We start from the raw sequence: 25237 nt of genomic DNA on the forward strand, positions 1-25237 counted from the left end.
ACCATGGGCCAGCCCTAGATCCGAACATTTTAAAGTCTCTTAAAACATTCCACCAAACTACGTTTTAGAAAGGTTCTTCTGATCTGCACACTGACTAGCCAGGTTTGAGACTGTCCTGCCATTGAGTAGAATTACTGTTTTACTTGTGAAGTTAATAGGTAAAAAGTGGCATTTCATTTAAACTTGAGAAATCATTTCATTGATTAGACATTTGTATTTCCTCCATTTATTAATTTGTTTACAACTCTCTGCTTATCTCTGTATACAAAGCATTGTTCTAGATGTTTGTGCCAATAAGCAAAATCAGTCCTTGCTCTGAGTTCTTACAGTCTAGTGGGGAAGTCAAACAATCAGATAACCACATAGATAAATACATAAGTACAAACTGGGAGACTTCCAATGAGGGAAATGAATATACTTTTATCACAGCATGTTATGAAAGAACCTGGCTGAGATTGGGGTTTGGGGGGATAGTTTCCCCGAGAAAATGACACTTGAGCTGATATAGGATGAATAAGGTGCAAATAGTAAAGGAGATGAAGAAGTGTGTTCTAGGCTATAAGGATTGAACATATTAAGGAGAATGGCATGTCCAAGGAATCAGAGAAGGCTACTGGAGCTATTATGCAGACAGGGTAAGAATGTTACAAGGTGAGGCTGGAGGGACAGACTAGGGTTAGATTACACAGGGTCTTTTGTATCATCTTCAGGGTTTTGGTCTTTTTGCTAAGAGTAATGGGATGTCAGTGGAGGTACAAATGGAGGCACAGCATCATCACCAAATTAGCATTTTGAGATCTCTGGTTGTATGGAGAAAAGACTAGGGGATGGGAGGATTTTATATAGGGAGGCAAAAGAGGAAGTTACTTGGAGTAGCTCAGGCAAGAGATGATGACATCTTGGACCATGCAGAAGGGGCAGCAGGCGTGGGGTAAAGACATCTGCAGCCTGTGCATTGATAGTGGGCGAGTGAGAGCATAAATAAGGATGAATGTGTGTGTCCCCTCAAAATTCATATTCTGGCTATCTATTTCTACATAACAAACCACCCCACAACTTAGTGGCATAAAACAGTGACCATTTTATTATGCCCACAGATTGTGTGGGTTGGGACTTCAGAAGGGGTACAATGAAGATGGCTTATCTCTGTTCCATGATGTCTGGGGCCTCAGTTGAGAAGACTGGAAAAGCTGGGGATGATTCAAAGGGCTGGGGGTTATTCCACTGCCTGGGGGATGGAACAGCTGAGTGATGGGCCCCACTTCAAATAAGATGGCTTATTCACTCACAGATCAGTCAGGCCCATCTGGGACTGAAGACTGCAGCACCCACTCATGGTGTTTCCCCATGTCTTGAGTTGAGAGAGGGAGCACACAGAGGGTGAGTTTCAAGAGAGTGAGCATTCCAAGAGACCCTTTCATGGCCTACTCTGAAAAGGCACGTAGTGTCACTTCTACTGAGCTCTACTGGTTGAGGCACTCACAAGCCCCCTAAGGTTTAAGGGAGAGAAACATAGATCCCCACCACTGGGTGGGAGGCAACAGGAGAGGGTCAAAGAATTTCTGGCCTTTATTTTTTATTTCAAAACGACTACAGTCTACTTTTGAAGAGAGTGCTCAGGAGAGCAACTGTTTTCTCTCCTCCCTCCCAGTTATGCTTCTGGCTAAGGTGGTGATACAGAAAATGGAGTAAGTCAGCCTCCAGGGTGAGCCTGGTGAGGGGCAGAAGTATTAAGGATGACTCATAGGTTTTTGACTATAGAGAACAATGGACTGGTTCTGGAAGGAAAAATCATGTATCTGGTCTCAGATGTGCTGGGTCTGAGATGCCTGTGAGAACTCCAAGTGGAAATATTGAATAAGCAGCTAAATATTTAGCTCTAGAGCTCAGAAGTGATCTGGGATGGAGATAAAAATTTGTTGGGACTCACTGGCATATAGACAGATGGTAATTGAAGACGGGCTTCATTTTCTGAAGAGTTTATTCTTGCCCTTTGATCAGAATGGTAGTCTATTAAACAATTTACATGCCTAACAGTGATGTTTCATCTCTCAGGCAAATAAGCTGCCTTTTAAGATGTTTTGCTGCGATAGCTGTCAGTGAGTGACCTAAAGTACCTCCAAATAGTGTACAAATTCAATTTAAACATTTAACAAATAAAACATTCACTATGCAGACCCACTCTAAACTTGAGGGTCTACTTAATCAAAAGGGCCATTATACACACCAAGCTTTCTCAGTCACCAATAGCTTTTCTGTCTTCTCAATATCTGTATTAATCTTCATTTTAGCAACTTTGAATATTTAATCTAATATTCCTATATATGGTTTCTAGTATATTTATTTCACAATACATTTGCTGCTGTAAACCTACTTTAAATGAAAACATTTTGTGATTTTAAAAAAATACTATTTCTTAAATGTGATGGTAGGCACCTTGGTGTTTTATTTTATTTTTATGCTTTAAACTGTACATATCTGTCATAATACTTTTACATATTTGACATGTTTCATGGTTACAACCACCATTTTAAACTACTCTAAATAGTTTTTAAACCTGAATAAATTTAACATTTTTATTTGCAAAGAATGATTTACGACTGTTTCTACTTTATGAAAAAAGGATGCTAGTAAAATTATAGGTATTTATCATCATCACCACTAGCATCTTCAAAGTCCTGGATTTGTGAGTGATATAAGCTTGAACAGATGCCCAGCAAACAATAAAACATGACATGACATGTTTTATTAGCTCGTTAATATATGCGTTGGGTACAATGTGAGGGACAGGTTGTGAGTAAACGGACCAATAAAATACACCCTAGAGTATCTTAATGCTTTTATAAAGCACTCAATGTTTCACTTTTAAACCTCTTAAAATATACATTTTCTTTTTAAAATAGCTTTTACATGTATATATACTGTGATATTTTTAACATCAAGAAAAGGAAAGGAAAGTTTTCCTATTTCTAATTTACAAAATAAAACTTTCAATATGAACTCCCTTCCATGGTAGGGTTAATTGGCTTCTTTGTACTCAACCTCACCGATTCCCTCTTTCTAGTCAACCTCCCCTGCCTGCCTTCATCCATTTTTATGGGGACAGTGTGCAAAGCCCTGGCTCTTCCATCATTATTATTCTGTGCTGTTTGCACACATGTACAATAATGCCTCCATATAAAACACTGTAGTTCTCTCTGTTTGCTAGAGGACTGACCACCATCATGAGCAACTTGGTAACTACCTGGATCAGGAAGTCATGACCAACTGACTACTTCAGTGGAAATAAATGGTCATCAATGTCCTTCATCCTTGGAAGGCAACAGTACCTAAGACAAAAATTTGGGGAAAACTCACCAAAATGTTATCTTTGTATTTGAATCCAAAACTCATATTGATGGTGGCCAGACAATTGGCTTAGGCATGATTTACAATTCCTCGGATTATGCAAAGAAAAATGAACTCAAACACAGATTTGCAAGACATGGCCTGTATGAGAAGAAAAAGACCTCAAGAAAACATTGAAAGAAGTTCAGGAACAGAATGCAGAAAGTCAAGGGGACTGCAAAGGCCAATGTTTGTGCTGGCAAAAAGGATTAGTGATTGCAATGACTGTGCAGATTTTCACAAGAAGATTAATAAACTATGAAAACATTAAAAAAAAAAAAAAACTAATACAAAAAAAACCACCCAAAAAAACCCCCCAAAAAACCTACAGGTACTTCATGAACAGCCCTGACATGGCTTTCCTGAAACTGCAAATACCAAACCTTTGCTCTCTCCAGCCTGTGGAGGGTTGACATTGTAGTTACTTAATGATTCCTATCCCTGGAAGGCAGAACTGGGGTCCTCAGGCTAGAATCCTCCAGTTAAACTCCTCAAGCCATCTCCCTAATGACAGGCTTAGCCTAGACCCCCAGGTCCCCACAGCCCTCTGACTTCAGTTTACTACGGGTAAAGCTACCCCCAAACTCAGTGGCTTCAAACAACAATCACTTATTATTGTTCATGTGCCTTTGGATTGGCTGGGATGAAGCTAATCCAGAGTGGTAGCTCTGCTTCTCACTTCACTTCTCTGGGTTGGCTGGAGAGGCTCTGCTCCAAGCGTCTCTCCTTCTTCCTGGATCAGCAGGTTAGCCAGGGCAGGTTTTTCTCATGTTGATGGCAGAGGCCCAAGAGAGCCTCCCACTGGCCAAAAGCAAGTCAAATAGCTGAGCCTAGAGTTAAAAGGCATGTAAGTACATCTGCCCATAGTGTAAAGGCATTACAGTTACATGGCAAAGGACATGGATGTGTACATTAGCTCTTTATCTCTGCTTAACAAATTGCCCCAAATTTAATGGCTTAAAGCAACAATTTAAACATTATATCTCAAAATTCCTGAGGGTCAGGAATTCAGAAATGGCTCAGCGGGGTAGCTCTAACTTGGGACCTCTCATGAAAGACTAGAAATGCTATATTCTGCAAGAAGATTGAAATAAATCAGTATAAATAGTCTATATTTCTAATTATTGTCTATTACTTTTTAAACTATATTTTTAAGCAATGCAATAAATTTTATAGAAAAATGCTGTTTAAAGAATACTTAGCACCAAAATAAAAGACTGATATATAAAGAACAGGTTAAAAGATAGTGAATATTGACTCAATTACACAAAATACACAATAAGAGAGTAATAAAACAGGAGACATAAATTGTAAATCACTTAAAAAGCTGAGAGGTAGGATACCTGCTGAACTCCTTGGCCACTGTCCTACATTTGTTTCCACTGCCAACAATCTCGTTTGTTGCTTCACACCTGTTTTATTTCAATGTTCTTCCAGCTGGTCTGCTTTTAATTTCTTTGGCTTCCAATTTATTCTATGCGCAGCTTCTACAATAATCTTTATCAAAGATCTTCTCACTGTGCAAGATCCTATGGTGATTTCCTACTGCTTACTATTTCAAATCCAACTTCTCAATGAGCAGTGCTAGAATAACCAGGTACCCCTAAAACAAAATTATAGGTTTCTTTCCTTAGTTGGGTTTAGAGAGCCTGTGTCCAAAGCACCTTCTTGTCTATATACCTATGTAAACCTGTAATATTTCCATAACACCTGTTTGCCTCTCTGAACTCAACTCCAAGCTCTCTTCTGTTCATCCACCAATGTTTTGCCTGGGCAGACCTTCTCTTCCTCAGACACACAAAGACATTTCCTCCCTCAGGCCTTTGCCTGAGTTGCTTCCTCTTCCTGGAATGCTTTTCTCTCTTTCCAGCCCCCTTCCCCTCCCACAGCTGGCTGCTTTTTGTCAGATCACAGCTGAAATGTTATTTCCTCAGAGAGGCTTTCCATGAGTATCCAGTTTAAAGTAACCCCCTCAATCCTTCACTATCACTTCTCCCTGTTTAGTTCTTTGCTGCACAGTTATCACTGTCAGTTATTTCTCTTATTTATTTATGTGATTACTTATGTTTTTAGGTGGCCTCTCCACTAAGATGTAAGCTCCATGAGGGCAAAGATGTCTTCTTGTTCACTAAGCATCTGTATCTCCAGTACCTGCCACATAGCCGATACTCAAGACAAGTTAAAAGTATGAATAAATAAATCTGACCTCCCAGCCAATGCTGAATGCCAATTTCCTGATTTCAAACTTCAACAATTTCTCGATTTATTTCTACTGTTATCTTCTAAGACTCAACTTAAAAATTACCTCCTCCAATAAACTTTATCTGAAACATTGTAATTCTTAATGCTGTACTTTCTCCTACATATACAGTCTGTACCATATAATTTTACAGGTGGGCCTTATGGGTAAATTGCTCTCCCATGGTTTCATGTGCATGTTTTTCCTCTGAACTGCAAGCATCATCAGATCCTTGAGGGCAGGCCTGTAGCTTTGTTTTGAATACTTCAAGAGCACTCAGTATGCTGTTCTGCACATAGCAGAAATTCAATACAAGTTTACTAATATGTACTTTCTCAAAACTGCCTAATATAGCTCTGTGGTTAATGTAGGATTCATGATGACAAATAATTAAACCAGAATCCAATGAGAAACACTTTATATTTTCCAAATCCAATCTCTTTATTATGTTAGAGCATCAGAAGACATAACTTTACTCTCTCGGTTTTCCACGAACAGAAATATCTTCACTGAGATATGAATATCCTCTGATTTCTGAGTAGATGCTGGGAGAATTGGCTGTTTGCAATTCTATGTTGCAGGTACTATTTAGTATATTCACCAATAATATCACTTACATAAGGGCTCACCACATATATCCCTATTTGTGTTTAATTTTAGGGGAAAATGTCTATATGAAAATTATCTGTAGCATTAATAATGAAATAATGAAAAGTTCCAAACACAACATATCTTTGTTTTGGTGTTAGCTGAGAAGAAAGGGTCAAATTCAATGTCCAATTACAGCAAAGCCTGGCAGTACTGATAACCATTTCAACTTCCTTTCCATATTCTCCATTCTATTTTTATCTTACTAAACTTTTTTGTTTCTTTGTTTACCAAAGCTCACTTACCTATCAGTCTACAAAGATGAATACCCACATTACCTTTCCAGAGCTCCTTTCATCTGGAGAGTCTGCCAGCAACTCAACATTAATCTGACCTCAACTAAACTCATCTACTTCTTTCTTTTGGCAACTTTATCATTTTTTTCTGGTCAACCAGGTACAAAACATTGCTGTCACTTTTGATTTCTTACTCCCATGCCTGAAGTACCCAGTAGAAACACCAAACAAGCACTTAGGCTACCAGCAATGCCTACAATTTATAGGGGGGAAATTCTTTGTTATTTTTTAAAAAGTCATTACAACACAAATAAAAAAATAAAACCATAAGGACTAGCATTTCTTGCCAAGACAGAGGAAAAAAAGAGGCTTTTTTCTCTCACTTGAAACAACAACAAAAAAACTGGACAAAATATATTTAAAAAGTGTTACATTTAACCATCTCTCAGGGATTATTGAGAGATGGAAAAGAAATGAGATGAGTCTCACAATTGTTCCAGCTTACTGCCTGGAGAGAATGCCAGATCCTAGCAGAGCCTGACAGCATCCTTGAGTTGAGGAGATGAACCTGGGTGTCTAGACAGGCCAAAGGGGTTAGAGTTAGGGGTTAGAGTTTACAATGCAGAGTACATGTAAGAGAGAGGTGCAAAGAGAGCTCTAGAGATGTACACAGGGTCTCACTAAAGTCTTCAACTGAGTACTACCAATGCATAGGTGCAAAGAAACAACCAAAATCTGGGGAAAGGATCACTCAGAAGGAACAAAAGAAAATCCCTAGAGCTGAAAATAGTTTCTGTTCCACCAGTCAGAGTGGAAAGACTCATAATTCACAGGGCATCAGTAGAGTAATCGGAGGGTTTTGCCTTAATTGTGGAGAAAATTAGCCTTAGACTAAATGCTACTTTGGTCCTACCTAAAAAAGCTTAAAAGCAACACCTGTAAGGATCAAACTGTCTCCAGTGACCTAACTGCTTAAGAAGTAAGCTCAAGAACATTTATAGAGATACGAAAATATCTAGCACCCAACAAAATAAAATTAACAATGTCTGGCACTCAATCAAAAATAATCAAGCATGTGATAACATCAAGGTCAAGGGTTCAGATCCCCATACCAGCCAGCCACAAAAAGACAAACAAACCACCAACACCAACAAAAAGCCAAAAAACAAGCATGGAAAAAAGCAGCAAAATACAATGCATAATGAGGAAAAAAATCAGCCAGCTGAATGAAACCAGAAATGATACAGATGATATAATTAGTAGACTGGGGCATTAAAGCAGTTTTCCTAACTATGTTCTGTATGGTCAAGGGCTAGAAGAAACACTGAACATATTTAGTAGAAACATAGAAAACATAAACTGGTGAACTTGAATAAACATCAATCAAAATTATCCAAAATCAAATGCAAAGAGAAAAAAACTGGAGAAAAAGAAAAAAAATACAGCATCGGTGAGCTCTGGGACAACTTAAAGCAGCCTGCTATGTAACTGGAGTATGTATTGGAGAGGAGAAAAGGAAAAACAGAAAAAAATTTGAAAAAATAATGACCAAAATATTTCCAAATTTGATGAAAATAATAAACTCACAGATCCAAGAAGCTCAATGAATCCCAAGCAGAAGAAATATGAAAAAATGACACAAAGCCACATCAAATCTAATTATGATTGTAGGATCAAAGATAAAAATGACAGAAGTTTCTTATTGGAAACAATGGAAGTGAGAAGGTGATAGAGCAACATCTTTAAAGTACTGGAAGAAAAAATTATCAACCTAGAATTTTATATCCAGAGAACATATCTATCAGACACACAAAATCTGAAAGAATTAAGCAGCAGCAGACCTGCACTCCAAGCAAGGTTAAAAGAAATCTTTCAGGAAGAAGGAAAATTGGAAATTTGTATCAACACAAAAACATGAAGATCACCAAAGATGTTAATTATGTTGGTAAATATAAAGAGTTTAAAAAATTAAATCCCTTTAAAATATAGTTGACTGTTTAAAGCAAAAGTAATAAAAATGTACTGTGGGATTTATACTAAATATGAAAGTAAAGTGTATGACAATGATAACACAAAGTCTGGGAGGGAAGAAATAGAAATATACTTTTGTAAGGTTCCTATACCATAAGAGCAGATAAACTATCACTTGATGGTAAACTAAGTTAAAGGTGTGTAGTATAAACTCAAGAGCAACCACTAACAAACACATCAAAGAGTTAAAGCTAATAAGTAACAAAGGAGATAAAATGGCATTATAAAAAAATCATCTAAAAGAAAGCAGAAAAGAAAAGGGAAGAAAGAACAAATGGGACAAATGGAAAAAAAGGAGATGGTATATTTAAACTCAAATACATCAATAAACACATAAAATGTAAATGATCTAAACACCCAAATTAAAAAGCAGAGATTGTCAGACTGAATGAAAGAGCAAGATCCAACTAAATCCTGCATATGAAAACCCATTATAAATATAAAAAAAAGTAAAAAGATGGAAAAAGAAATTCCATGATAAGTTTAATCAAAAGAAAGCTGAGGGAGCTATTAATATTAGATAAAGTAGATATCAGAGAAAAAAATATAAAGAATATTGCCAGGGATAAAAAAGTTCAGTTAATAATGATAAATGGATCAAATCATCAAGATAACATAATGACCCTAAAGGTTAATGTGCCTAATAGCAGAGCTTTGAAATAAATGAAGGAAAACCTAATAGAATTGCAAGGAGAAATAAAAAATCCACAGTGATAGTCAGAGACTTTAATACTCTTCTCTCAGTAATTGACAGAACAAGTAGTAGAATGAAAATAATTACACATACAGAAGGCTTTAATGATACTATCAACCAAAATGACTTAATTTATAGCACACTCCATGAACAACAGCAGAATACATATTCTTTTTAAGCGAACATAAAACATTTACCAAGATGATCATATCTGGGTCATAAAACAACTCTGAATAAATTAAAAATAATTCTAACCATACAAAACATATTCTTTGACCAAAATATTACAAATCAATAACAGAAAGACATCTAGAAAATCCTCCAAATAGTTGAAAACGAAATGACAAACTTTTAAATTGTGAGTCAAAGAAAAAGAATCAAAAGGGAAACCAGTAAGTTGTTTAAACTGAATAAAAATAAAAAAGTGACATAATGAAAATTTGCGGGATGCCACTAAGGTAGCACTTAAGAGAGATTCGCTGAACTATATATCATATTAAAAAAGAAAAAAGTAACAAATTAATAATCTCAGCTTTAAAAACTAGGAAAATATGAAACTTAAAACTCAAGAAACTAGAAAAAAGAAGAGGAAACTAAACCAAAGTAAACAGTAGAAAAGAAATAACAAAACTCAAAGTGAAAATCAATGTAATAAAAAGGAGAAAAATAGAGAAAGTCAATGAAACCAAAGCTGGTCCTTTGAGATCAAAGATATCATTAAACCTCAAGGGGAAAGAAAAAAAAAAAAAAAAAAGAAGACAAATTACCAATATCAGGAATAAAAGGTGATATCATTACAAATTTTACAGATACTGTAACAATAATAAGGGAATATTACGAAGAACTTTATCCCAATACATTTTACAACTTGGATGAAATAACCACATTCCTTGCAAGACAAAAACTACCAAAGCCCACTCAGGAAGAAATACATAACCTAAATAGGCTGATAACTTCTAAAGCAATTGAATTTGTAGTAAAAAAAAACTTTCCCACAAAGAAAGGTCCAGATTGCTTCACTGGTGAATCTACCAAATGTTTGAGGTGGAAATAACACTAATTCTACACAAACTCTCCTAGAAAATTGAAAGGAGGAAATATTTCCCAATTCATTCTGAGGCCAGTATTACCTTGATACCCACACCAGACAAAGACATTACAATCAACAAAAATAACATACCAATATGCCTCATAGATGCTGCAGTGGATTGAATTATGTCCTCCCAAAACCCACTGAAACTTGAATTGCATCCCTCAGGTTTTATGTATTAGAAACTTAGTCCCTGTCCATCATCAGATGAGTGGATATGGAAAATGTGGTACATCTACACAATGGAATACTACTCAGCTATAAAAACGAATGAAATACTGCCATTTGCAGCAACATGGATGGACCTTGAGAGAATTATATTAAGTGAAACAAGTCAGGCACAGAAAGAGAAATACCACATGTTCTCACTTATTGGTGGGAGCTAAAAATTAATATATAAATTCACACACACACACACACACACACACACACACACAAAACCAAACTGGGGGGGGGGGAAGAAGATATAACAACTACAATTACTTGAAGTTGATACAACAAGCAAACAGAAAGGACATTGTTGGGGGGGAGGGGGGGAGTGAGAAGGGAGGGAGGTTTTGGTGATGGGGAGCAATAATCAGCCACAATGTATATCGACAAAATAAAATTAAAAAAAGAAAAATCTTAAAAAAAAAAAAAGGTAACAACATAAATAAAGACACCTGTTGAGTTAAACCTCAAAAAAAAAAAAAAAAGAAAAAGCAAAAAAAGAAACTTAGTCCCCACTGTGACTGTTAAGAGGGTGGGAAATCCTATTATGGTAATTGAAAGGTGGAGCCTTGAAGAGGTGATCAAATTGTAGGCCAACACAGTAGTGAATGGATTAAAAATGGTGGTCAGGGGCATGGTTCTGAGGGCTTTAAAAGAAGAGGAGAGTTTGTCTTGCTTTCTCTGTGATCTCCCTGCTCCGCCATTTTGCAGTGTGATAATCTGCGAAAGAAAGCCTTCATCAGAGGTGTTCCCGGGACTTTGGACTTTCTAGCCTCAGAAACTGTAAGCAATGAATTTTGTTTTCTTTCTAAATTACTCACTTCCAGATATTTTGTCATAAGCAATAGAAATGGACTAAAACGGATGCAAACATTAACAAAATTTTAGCATATCAAATCCAACAATATATAAAAAGGAGATTGTATCATAATCAAGAGAGATTTATTCCAGGAATGCAACACTGGTTTAACATTTGAAAATCGGGCCGAGCCCGTGGCGCACTCGGGAGAGTGCGGCGCTGGGAGCGCAGCGACGCTCCCGCGTGGGTTCAGATCCTATATAGGACTGGCCGGTGCACTCACTGGCTGAGTGCCGGTCACGAAAAAGACAACATTTGAAAATCAATCAATTAATTCACTATATAAACAGACTACAAAAGAAGAATTTAAAAAAGAAACATAAGATCATCTCAATAGCTGCAGGAAAAAACTGTCAAAATCCAACATTAATTACTAATAAAAATTCTCAGGAAATTAAAAATATAAGGGAATTTCCTTACTAATCAAGAACCTCTACAAAAAAAATCCTAAAACCAGAAATAGATCAGTAAAGTGGAATAGAGAATCCAGACACAGACTCACACATGTATTCAATAGATTTTTGACAAAGGTACAAAGGCAAAACAGTGGAGATAGGATAGTCTTTTCAACAAATAGTGATGAAACAATTAGATATCCATACATATAGAAATTAACTTCAGTCCACAGGACTGAAGGAGTACCATATATAAAAGTTAACTCAAAATGGATCATAGATCTAAATGTAAAATCTAAATGAAACTTCCAAAAAAAAGTGGAGAAATCTTTGTGATCTTGGATTAGGCAAAGATTTCTTAGATATATCAAAAGCACAATACACAGAAGAACAAATTTATAAAATGGGCTACCTCAAAATTAAGAACTGCTCTAGAAAAACACTATTAAGAGAATGTAAAGACAAATCCCAGACTGGGAGAAAATATTTACAAATCACATATCTGATAAAGAACTTGTATCCAGAATATATAAAAAAAACTTTCAAAACTCAATAATATGATACCAAACAACCCAATTAAACTGGGCAAAATGTTTAAATGGACACTTCACCAAGAAGATATATGATGGCAAATTAGCACATGGAGAGATGTTCAACATCATTATTTATTAGGGAAATGCAAATTAAAACCACAATGAGATACAACTACACACATATTAGTGTAGCTTAAATATAAAAGATTGACAATATTAAGTGTTAGCAAGAATATGAAGCAATTGGAACTTTCATACACTGCTTATAGAAATGTAAAATGGTACATACCGCTTTGGAAAAGTTTGGCAGTTTTTTAAAATGATAAACATACACCTATCATATGACCCAGCAATTTCACTCCTAGGTGTCTACCCAAAAGAAATAAAATGAAAATGTATGACTACTTCTATATACTTATCCAAAAGAAATGAAAGTATATGTTTATACAGACTGTCCATATCTGAATGTTTATAATAGCTTCCTTTGTAATTGCTTCAAACTGTAAAAACCCCAAATGTTCATCAACAGGTGAACAGATAAACATATTGCGGTAGATCCTTATAATGAAATACTATTTAGCAATAAAAAGAAATAAACAATTGATATACGCATCTCAAATGGATGCATCTCAAAATAACTATGCTAAGTCAAAGAAGCCAGTCAAAAAGAATACATAATGTATGCTTCCATTTATATAAAATTCTACAAAACATAAACTAATCCATAGTAACAACAGATTGCCTGAGAATCATCGTGGGAGGAGCGTTTCAGGAGGGAAGGATTACAAAGGATTACAAAGGAGCATGAGAAAACTATTGGGGGTGAAGGATATGTTCATTATCTTGATTGTGATGATAGTGAGTTTACTGTACATTAATATAGCTGTCTGAAAAGATGAAAAAAACCCTTCCATTCCAACCATTCTAGGCCTTTCTATATCATTAATTTAACAAATATTTTTGGGCTACTACTAAGGTGCCAGTCACTGTTCTGGTATTGGGAATAAAATGGTAAACAAAATTCCTTCCTCCTATACAGGTTATATTCTTCTAAGAGACTGAAAATAAACAAGCAAAAAAATCAGATGGTGACAACTATAATTAAGATAAAGAGAATTAAGTAGAGTAGGTACTGCAGATTGGGTGTGGTGGAATAGTATTTCTGAGAAGGTGATTTTGATGCAGAGATATGAACATCAAGAGGGGCCAATGATATTGAAGTGGAAGAAGAATATCTCTGGCATTTATGATTATTTTGGCTTCCCAACTGCTCCAATTTACCTGCAATCTCCTTCTGTAAACCATCCTAAAGACCACAGTGGAATTAACATTCCCAAATGTTGATCTAGCTATATAATTCCTTTGTTTAAAAACTTTCAATCCCTCTGTAATCCCAATTCCTAAACATGATATTATCTCTACATTCTGGCATTTTGGGTCTTCCACCACGTACCATAAACCTAACTTTCCAGCATTACTTTTCATTATTCCTTGATCCTTACATGAAAGAAGCTCTGATCTCAAATATGCTTTTCTTCCTTTCATCATGCTGTTTTCTCTGCCTGGAATGCCATCCTTCTCCATCTGTAGACATCCTCCCGTCCTTTAATGTCTGTCTCAAATATCACATTCTCCTTGATGCCTTTTCTGATTTTCCCAACCAGATGTGACTTCTTGTTCACATTTCCCTCCTGTTATTTTTCCCAATGGGCAAAACTCATCTTGCTCATCTTTTCATTATATTTTAGATGGTAGCATAGAGCTCTCCAGGTAGAAGACAACCCATAACTTCCTAGTGAACTGAATTATCTTATTTTTATATTTACTTGAAAGCTGCCTGAGAGCCAAAGGAAGATATTATAAAGATAAGACAAACAGCCACAACAAATAGACATTATCTTGCTCCACAAAAACATACTGATATTTCTCATTAAAATCTACTAATACTGAAAGTATAGTCTGTGCTTGAAAAAATTAGATTGGATCTTTACAATTTCAGTGGCCCTCAAACCAGTTCCTTTCCAAGAGCACTGGATTCTCTTTAAAATCCTTTCACTTTCCTGCGATTAGGGCAAAGCCGACGTGAACAGAGTTTCTGAAGACAGGGAAGAGGTGTGCTGTTTACCCAACTCAAGGCCAAAGTAAGTCAGAGACACTACCTTTGAAGAGGATCTTGATTAGATTTCTAATGAGGGAACAGGAGTGGATGGGAATAAAGAATCAGGTGCAGCCTTATAGCACTAAGATCACAGGTTTGGATCCCTGTACTGGTCAGGTGCCAAAAAAAAAAAAAAAAAAAAAAAAATCAGAAAACGGGTGTACTCGGGGTCCCCAAGACCTCCCCCAGGTTTGATGAGTTGCTAGGATGACTCATGGTACTCAGCATACAGTGGAACTTTTTTTTTTTTTTTTTACAGTGAAAGGATACAAAGTAAAACCAGCAAAGGTAAAAAGACCCATAGGATGAGGTCTGTAGGAAACCAGGTACAAGATTCCAAGCGTCCCCTACCAGTGGAGTCACACATAACATGCTTAATTCCTCCAGTAAGGAGTTGTGATAACATGCATGAAATGTGGTCTACCAGGGAAATTCACTGGAGACTCAGTACTCAGGTTTTTTGGGGGGGTCGGTCATGTAGGCCAAAATTCTAGACTCCTAGATGGAAAGCAGGTGTTCAGCATAAACCATATTGTTTGCAGAAACAGTTAGGCAGGCACTGTGAGCCACTCTTAATCAATTGGAGAATGGTGAGGACATTCCTAAAATCCAAGTTCCTAGACGCCAGCCAAGAGCCAACCTTACAAGTAGGCTTTTCTAAGGATAGTAATTCTTTTCTGCATAGGGATATACTGCGTTGCAGGGAACCCTAAGCATTTTTAATTGTTCAGCGTTTCCCTTTTCCACTTGAGAAACTGTTTTAGAAACTTTATGCTCCACTGCAAACTCGGGCCCTTGCCATTTACCCTGCTTGCTTCTTGGGCCCTCCCTCTATGAGATAACAGCAGTCTCACACCCCTCCCTCAGGGGCCAGAGGCAAATTAGGCTCCTAAAGTGACCAACTGACTGTGTCCCATAATCAGCCAATCCAAATTAGCAGGACAGCATCCCTCATTTAAATAAGAGGACCTGAATGAGAACCTGGGAGGGAGAAGGGTGGGAATTTAGGCTATACAAGTGGGTCTTTTCCTTTGTTCTGGGAGACACTGGCTTGGGAGTTCTTACTCCCCAGTGCTCTCCTTGCTTGCAAGCAAAAGGAGGTGCTGTAACACTGAACAAAGAGCTGCAACACTAAAATAAAGAGCTATAAAACTACAACACTGACACCAGTCTTGGATTCCTCTGTGCATTCGCCCCACAACAACTGAAAATATTCTTATTTTTTTGATTCAAGAATCTCACTTTCAGAATTTTTTTTTAGTAAATAGTATGAAATAGAGCAAAGTTATATACACTGATGTTATCACAATATTGTTTAAATTAGTAAAAAAATGAAAACAAAGTGTACAAAATTGTGGAATTGTTCAGCAAATTATAGTACAGTAGGTAAAGAAATATGAAATAGCCATTAAAATTATATTTCTGAACTTTTAATGATAAAAATGATTATGCTGAGAAGTAAATCAAGATACAAAATGTTATACACAGTAATAACTCTAAAATAGGAGAAATACAGAATGAAATCTAGAAGGACACATACTAAAATGTAATTGTGATTCATTTCTGGAGGATGGTTATATAAAATAATTTTTATTTTCCTCTTGACTGTTTTCTGTGTTTTCAATTTTTGTTTGGTTTTTTTTGGTGGCTGGTCTGTATGGGGATCTGAACCCTTGACCTTGGTGTTATAACACCACACTCTAACCAACTGAGCTAACAGGCCAGGCCCCAATTTTTATTTGATGAATATGTATTTACATTACAGTGCAGCATTATAACATTTCTCCCACCAAAAAAAAAAAAAAAAAAAAAACAGGCAGAGGGAGGGGAGATATTTTCTCATAAACACTAAAGAAAGCATAAAGGTTAATTTTTATTGTAAAGAAGAATGGTTCACGATAGCAAATGAAAAAATAAAAATATTTTTCAATGGACAGAACAAAGAATAAATTTCCTAAATTAACCTTGAATATTTATATAATCGCAATTTACCTACAATCTATTAAGAATTAGTAACATAAGTCATAAATTTTCATAGCTTTAAGGAGAATTAGGTAATTTACTCTACAAACTTCTTTTAAAGAAGGTGATTTCCAATGTATCCAGTTCCACTTCCCCTCCATGTGCTTTATGCATCTACTCTAGTCACACAGATCCTACTTCACAGACAGCTATTTTCCTACTATGCAGATTCTCCATTGCTGCATTAAGTTGCCATATAGAAAACAGGCCACCACTATTGTATCCTCTTATGCCAAGAGAGATGAAATGGTTTGTAGTATATTTTAAATCACAAAGCAATTCTTTTGTGTACTGAATTGGCCCAAGGCTACTGAGGTTGTGCAACAGAGATCCACAGACGCAGCCTTACTTCCCACATGACCTCCACTTGTGGCTGCTTCCCAATCACGCCAGAACATGAAAACCTTGAAGGCATTACATGTGGGGGCAGTGCTCTCTCTGCCTCTGAAGTGATTCTTGGGCCAAGTTAGAAAAACCAAATTCTGAAAAGCCATTGCAATGGCAAGCACACTCAAAAACAAGCAAAAAAAAGCTATAATTTTTCTGGTTAGGAAGGGAAATGTGGTTAACTTCAATTGGACAAGCAGTGCAAATGGAGGCATCGAGAAGCACTCCCACCGCTGTGGTTCAACTGTGCGTTTTTGTTTCCATTACTAAAAAAGAACAGCTCTTTAAATGGTTTAGCTGCATTCAGAAATGTAATTGCTTAAAAAAGACTTTAGCAAGCACTTTAAAGAACTATGTTTGGGGCAGCGGTGGGGAAAGAGGACAGATGAACAGATTAATGAAGAAGCACTGCTACAGATTCTTTCAGGTAAAATTTATTAGCTAATGAAAGTCAGCATTTGGTGCTTGCTAGGTAGTTGTTAAAGAATGATCAATAGTCTTCCAAAGACTTTATTGCTTCCTCTTTTCTCTTTCCCAGGAAGAAACAGATTACATTAGAAAAAGCATGGGAATTAGAGTAAAAAAAAAAAAAAAAAAAATTGGGTTCAGATCATGACACTGTCAAACATGCATTGACAAATAATTTTAAGACACTATGCTTTCCTTCCATTTGTCATCTCTGAATTTCAGGCTTTTCTTCTATAAAATGGTTTCCTCTATAAAATGGTTACCCTCAACAAATGTTACCCTTTTTATAGGTGATTATGTACAAAGAAAAAGTATAAGCAAACTGTTCAGTGCTATCTAAGCATTTATTATTGTTGTTGCTGTTAGGTCTGCCTGACATACAGAAACTACTTAAATGTTCACAAAATTATGAATGTACTGGGCTAATTATAGTGGACAAATGGTAAGAGTAGATAAATTAGGAACCTTAAAACCAACAATAATAACACTTTCAGTTAAAATTAACAGATATCTAACTGTAAAATATTAATTTCTTATATGGAACTAAGTTGACACCTTGGAAATATCCCAAGGGAAAACAATATCTCAACTGCCAGAATAGGCCATTGTAATCATATGGTAGGCTCTCAGGTATGGCAGACAGATGCTACCAAATCAGGTTTCATTAAGGTACTGAGGTAACAGAATGAGCAGTTAAGAGCCTGAGCTCTCGAGATCAAATCCCAGCTAACAAGTTGTGTGACCTTGGGAAAATTAATCTTTCCTAAACCTCAGTTTTCACATCTGCAAAATGGGGATAACAGTAGTACCTACTTCTCAGGATTTCCGTGAAGATTAAATGAAGAAACATGAGCAAATCACTTACCACAATGTTATTTGCTTACCTATCATCATTTTCATCATACTGTATATACAAGTTAACTTCATATGAGTGGAACTAGACCAGAAGTCACCCATTTTACAACCTGATATTAACCCTCAGCCATAGTAATGAACCATGCATGTCTTTGAAAAACCCTGAAAGAGGGTGCACTGTGATCATATATCCTGTGAGGTCCCCAAATACCAACATGCTGCTTGGGCTAGGTTAGATGTGCCTACTGAGGACTGTAGTTCCCTGAACCAAATGTTAGCAGATGTACAAGGTGCAGTTCTTCATATTTCACTAACCACTCTCTGAACCATCCAGAGTCCCTGGGTTATACTTATAAATTAATTTTTTTTTTTTGCAAGTTGCTCATGCCCTATGTTTCACTTCTAGTAAAATTTGTCTTTCTTTTTTCAAATGGAAATGTCAAAAAGCTTAAGATGTGCACACATGCATACTTTTTCCAATTTGCAGTGAGTGAAATCTTGCTAATACAGAAGCTAAAAAAGTTAGAATAATGAAACACTAAGATAGGAGTCCCTTATAATAGTATACACTACATTAAATGATGGTGGTGGTCAATGAAGCAATTACTTCATATCTAATATCCTACTGAAATGAAATAACTGCATTTTAAAACCTAACCTTTCTTGAGATGTCCTGCTAAATGAGTCAAAAACCTTAATCCTAGGCCTATAAAATTAATCAAAATAATCCAACTGTGCAACCATCCTACTTATTATACAGAATCTAATAATGCAGTAAATTCTGGACCTTGGACATGGAAGACATTGCTCTCTCACCTTCCCAGCAATCATATTCTCAGGATCATGGTCCACTCTTCCGGGACCTGGAAGGCCCTTTTCTCTGGGGAAAGGCTGGGCCCAGTCACCTCAGCCCAAGCTGCTCCTCCAGCCTGCCTGCCTTGTGACAGTGCTTACCTGCTAGCCAGAAGCGTCCCAGTGTTTACTGGGCTGCTGTAGATTGAACAGACTGTGAATCCAGCCACAGGATAAGAGGTTGTTTTAAATGGCTAAATCTGCTATGTACTAAGCGTATGGCCATGAATTTGTAGCCAAAACACTAATCTAAAAAAAAAGTCATGTAAAATTTAAACACAAAACAAGAATGACATTTTCATTCATCAAATCTAGTTTTGTCATGAAGGTTTTTAAACCTAACATTTTACAATTATTCCAAAATCTTTTACCTTTGATGAATTAGAATTTTCATGGTATACTCCTTGTACCAAGTCCATAAGAGCACTTGCTAAAAGTTCCACAACCTAAAAAACAAAAAGAAAAATTAAAAGAAACCATTTAAAAATTTATCCCCGTTTTTACCTCAGAACACTTCAGAAGGTTTAGTAGCAAAGCAGGATTTGTGCTTGATAGAAAAAACGGAATTATGTGCAAAGATCCTGGCAAACAGCATTGCCCACCTGGATATTAAAGCTGTGATCCAATTTTTTTCAGTCATAATTCAAGCCAAAAAAACCTTGTAAGCATAGCATTTAACTAATACATACAAAAATCCAATAGCCATTTTGAACATAAGCTTAAATTTCAGATAACTAATGAAATCTTAAGCTCAATTTATTTTCTGCATGTTTATTTCTGTCAGGTGGATACTTTTCCAGTATTCCCATTTTGGGAGCCATTACAATGCTAATTTTCATACTTGACACAGAAGGAAAAGAAAAGCAAGAGAATGGTTAACCTTTCAAATGTATTCATTCTGTTGTACTTAAAAGTGTACTGTGGATATATTTGGTATAGGGATCCTGAGTCAAATGTACCACAAACACTGAAAATTTTTATAGAACCGCAATATTGAAATTGTATTCAACAAACTTGTATTCTTTTCAAGGCTCAGACTATTAAAAACAAAACAAAACAAAACAAGCAAAATTAAAAGCTTTGAACTTGTTCCAGAATGTAAAACAAGCAGAAAACAGTAAATGGTCTCTTTGGAACTACTGTACAATTTAGAGTGGTTTTCATAAAGCATCTTAATTCAAGAAGATAAAACAGTGGTATTTATGATAATGTTCAATGCAGCCATTTCAAACAAAAATTCCTTAAGGTAACCTCACCCCCTTCTTAAGAAGTCTTAATATCTTGTATATTTAACTTCCTATATTATGCAGTCCTATATCTGATTTCCATTCTTTGCTTCCTAAAGTTCAGCTCACTTCTGATTGAATTAAAGGATTTTGTTTCAGCTTTTATCGTTCTTGTAATTGAAGACATTATTAAATCAAAGGATACAGACCCAAACAACAGGATACTTCAGTGTCAGGTACCCTGGATTTAATAAACATTTTCTTGGAGCCAAGTCACATTAATTTGTAGAAATATTTGCTTTAAAATTTTAACACATGAGCATTTATCTCCAAATTTATATTTACCTTCATACTACATAACACATACAGTCTGCTGATATGGAAATTTTGCTGATTAAAGGCATATTTTTTTTCTAGCTCTACAGATGGGTTAATTTGTAAGTCTGTACAAAGTTTTTTTTTTTTTTTTAATCACACTGTCCTTTAGGTAACCAAATACTTAAGAAATATTGTAGCAATATGAGCTGCAGAGGAACTGGAAGGACAATGATCCTACAGTGTTACCAGATGTGTTGAGTTATTTAAGTGGGGAAGCGAAAAAATTGAATGGATTTTTTTCCCCCGAAGGTATCAGATAAGCCCTATTCCCAAATCAAGGAGGATTGAATATCACCAATAGGTCTATGAAAGACTGTAACTAAATGCACAGCATCAGATTGGTTTACAGTTTATACAAGCAACATCCCAAGATCACCCTGATGGCTGGACACATAATACAGATCAATCACTCACTAAGAAATGTTATGGTTTTGAAACAGTTTGAGCTCTGAGACCAGCACTGGTAATGTGAAGAGGAATTTACAAAGAGAAAGTCCCACACTAAATTTCAAAATGATGGCACGAACTTTTAAAAGTGGATTTGGCTTTGGATAACCAGTGTTCCTTTCCTTTCCTGAAATTCCAGACCAGGCAGAAGCTACAAAAACATTTTGTTCTGCGACTCTTTTTCTCTTAATATAGGCAGACCTGTACTTATAAATTCATAGTTTACAAATGACCTGTACATACAAATACTTACTGGAACAGAATACACCTCCATAGTCAATGACCACTACTAACGAAAAAGCTTTGGACTTCTTTGAGTTAACAAATTGAGGAAGGGAAGAGATTATGAAAAGCAGGAACAGCCTAGGAGGGTTGAATGTGTCCCAGGCAAGGGTGACTTTTCCACTGCCTGAAATATTTATTTTTAAAATTATATCCAAAAAAGATGTGTTTAAGTATCACCCTCCACTAAAATCACAAATATTTCTAGAAAGACCACAGAGCCACCAGCCACTCATAATTTAGTAAGATTATTTAATAATCTGATCTTTTTTAAATTACTTGGTTTATTAACCCAGATATTCACCTGTTAGATACCTGTTGTACTTAAATACGAAACAGCACTTACTTAATACCATTTTTCCTCCCTCACATTTTTGAAGAATGAGTTATTCAAGCAACCCAAAGTGCTAGCAAGGATAATGGCAGTCAGAGGAGAATCCAGAGGCTTAAAAGCCACACCAGACCTCTTCAGGCTGAGAGCCCAAGTCCCAGACTTCTTGGAGACCAAGACAAGAACAATCATAAGAAAGATTCAATGATTTTTGTTCCTCAGGCCCAAGGGGCAAGTAAACACTTTCTACTAGAAAAAGAAGATAGGCTAAAAGAATCTCAGTGTTAGCCATGCTTGGAAGCCCAACAGATTAGAGAACTAAAAGGAAGCAGAGCAGAACAATAGGAGGTAGAGAATTAGATTCTATTTCATTAGATTCTATACTAATTTTTGTTTTGCGATTTGGGGCAAATCAATTAATTTTTCTGAGCTTTGGTTTTCTTCAACTATAAGATGAGGAGAGTTGCAATGATCCTTAAGGTCCCTTCCAGCCCCCAAATTCTGAGCTTTTAGAAATGCAAATCTTAATATTTATAATTAGGCATGTAAATTTAAAAACTGCTTTTTTGTAAACTTTGATGAAAAATCTTTGCTCATGCTTTCATTTTTATCTGTTGTCTAGGTAGTGCTCTCTACTTTTCCCTGTAATAATGAAATTGCAGTGGTTATGTTCTTTTCTCCAAATGTTTGCCTTCATTTTGGATTATTTCTTTAGGATAGATCCCCATTCGGATATTCCTAGGTGGAGGTATATGACTCTTGATAGGTACTGCAAGGTGGCTTTTTAGAAAGGTTGTCACAGCCTTATGTTTCCATCATTACAGTATTGTAGTTACCTTTCTGTTTCTCTGTTCTTTGTCTTCGGTTACTTGATAAGCTTGTGAAGTCCTTCAACAAGCATCTTGTAGATATTCAGCACTGTTAGTATTAATGGTTCTATATTAGAATACAAGAATAATAGAACTGTGGATCTAAGCAGAGCCCTGAGGGAATCGTCCAACATCTCGGGGACTGTAATGGAGAATTCCCTGCCCTAAAGTCAGCCAGTACAGCGGGGCTTTGACAGAAAGACGCCTTGTGTGAAGGAGGTTTATTGGTCTAGATGATTGCACATAACTAATCTGGACCTTTCCCTATGTCAACTCTACTAATTACTTTCTTTGTGAAACTTTTTGTACCCAATCCCCCTTGGTTTCAATACCTAGAATTATAATGAAACAATTTCCATTTTTTTAAACCATATGACTGGTAGCCCACCCCAGCTGGCAAAGAAGTCCTAGTTGTGTCAATTAAAGGCAACACTTCTGAGTTCTGATTCTGAAGGGGGGTAATGCTTAGGATTAATTCATACATATTGGATTCAGAATGACATCAGGCTTAAGTGCCAAGCTGCATCAAACACAGTGGCACTAGTTGGCCATATCACTTCCATCTCTAATGAGTAAATATACAGAGCATTTAGAAAAGAATGTGGAACATAAGTTTCAGGAGTGTTAACTTATTATTCTACTATACTTCTCGATTATTACTCTATTTTCAGTACAAATCTTAGGTAGGCGAAGGACATAAAATGATAATTAAGATTATAGCATTTTGAAAATTGTATGCCCAAATATTTTGGAAGAAAGTGGGTTTCAGTTCAACAACAGAACACATGCAAAGACTATTTTAACCAAAACGATAGATTTCTGAAACACTGACTTGTTGCATCCTGAAACATTGTTTCAAATTATATGACTGTCTCCATAAATGCTGTAAAGTTTATTTAGCCATCTGGAGAGCAAACAGGAGATAAGTTTCATTTCTGCATTTCTGGTGATTGTGAGAATAGCAGCATTGCTTACCTACACATGCAAATACAAAAATGCTCTTCTCTTCAATTTGTATCTGATGTTTATATCTGACTCTACAGCAAGGCCGTATACTATCCCTCAATCTTCTGAGTGACATCTTAGATTCCAGTGAACCAGAACCAGACATGGCAACCGTCACAAGGTCAGTGTTATGAGCTGGCTTCTCCTGCCACCTCTATTTTTCTGGCTACCAGGGAGAAGGCTGCAGCACAGAAAGTAAATGGACAGTGCATACTTAATCGCTATTCTCAATCTGTTGATTTCTCCCACTTCAATCACCACCCTTTCACGAAGATAAGGAATAGATAGTACCCAGGTGCATCTGAACCTTAACACAATTACAGATCTGATATAATTGACCTTTGCAATGAATTTTTTACATGGTTAAGTTTCAGGACAAATTTCAGCAACCTCGGGAATATGTAATTGCTTCATTCTTTATCTTTTGGCAAGGGTAACTACAATTCAATGATTTTTTTTTTAACTAAAAACTAAGATGATGAATACCCTCACAAAAGGAGTGTGATGACTATGCCCTGAGCTATAATAAATTCTCATCATAAAAAATAGAAATTGAGAGAAGTTGGGGGTGAGAAGAAAAAAACAATGATCAAAAATCCTCATATTGCTATACAAAGATGTCTGTAACATATTCTTAAGGGAAAAAAAGCTGGTTACAAAATGGAATAGTATGATAGGTATTTTTACAAAGTAAAATGTATTTTTTTTACAAAATAAAATATTACAAAATATTTTATTTTTACAAAATAAAATAAAAACAAAAATGAAGTCAATTTGTGTTTATGTGTACAGAGAAAAAGACTGAAAGGAGAGACAAAATACTAATAATAGTGATAATGTGTAAGTGATGGATTCTGGGTGATTTTTAACTTAAAAAATGTTCTTCGATCTTTCTGAATTGCTAAATTTATAATTGCTAAAATTTACAATTTCTAAATTTACAATTGTTTAAATATACAATGTATTAATTTTCTCCCTCTTTTTATTGTACTACTTTGATAATCAGATAAAACAATAAACCTGTTTCCTTGAGAAGGGAGGGGGGGAAGCATCCTGTTTTTAGCCTCGGAGAAGCCTCACACTAAGCTGTGTCCACCAGTTGATTTATGGAATATATCAGTCAATAGTCCCTGGACTAGCACACATAAGATCAGTAAATGGTGGTAAGCACGCTGTGTTGACAACTTGTGCCTTTCTCAATAAATGTGATTCAGTACCGTCAGCATTTGACAGATGGAATAGACCCAACAGAGTTGTAGATGTTTAACTAGTACACCAGACCACTTTGATTTGAGTAAAGCAGTGTCTATCCTAAATAAAAAGTAAAATACAACTAAATCTTTAGAAAAAACAGTAACTATAAACTAACGTGGCTCAATTAAAGCCCAAGTCAGCACAAGCTGAGCTGATGTAATAAGGTAGTACAGTTGTATTTTAATTCACTATAAAAAGGTTGCTGTGTAACCTAATTTGCTTGGTATATAAAAACTGTGGAGGCCATTAGAGATTTATAATAATCTTTCAAAAATTTGCCCTTGAAAGGTCGTTTTAATGGTGGTTTTTATTGTAATGTGGAATGACAACATGTGTGATCCATCATTCTATTTAGAAGCAAATGAACACAGCCCCTCAGCC

At 36.0% G+C, this 25237-nt stretch overlaps 2 protein-coding genes across 3 annotated transcripts in view; one reads left to right on the forward strand and one right to left on the reverse strand.

The window, feature by feature from the left end:
• The window catches only part of PDSS2 (decaprenyl diphosphate synthase subunit 2), a 251884-nt gene that overhangs the window by 55757 nt on the left and 170890 nt on the right, over positions 1-25237 (reverse strand). For both annotated transcript variants that reach the window (XM_063097190.1, XM_063097191.1), the window contains exon 4: positions 19436-19510. In XM_063097190.1, coding sequence (XP_062953260.1) covers positions 19436-19510 — 75 coding nt within the window. The remainder of the gene's footprint in view (positions 1-19435; positions 19511-25237) is intronic.
• Positions 1-25237, forward strand: part of LOC134379123 (uncharacterized) — a 245507-nt gene that overhangs the window by 48249 nt on the left and 172021 nt on the right. The window lies entirely within an intron of this gene.

The sequence above is a fragment of the Cynocephalus volans genome, chromosome 5, assembly GCF_027409185.1.
Source record: "Cynocephalus volans isolate mCynVol1 chromosome 5, mCynVol1.pri, whole genome shotgun sequence".
Classification (NCBI taxonomy): Eukaryota; Metazoa; Chordata; class Mammalia; order Dermoptera; family Cynocephalidae; genus Cynocephalus; species Cynocephalus volans.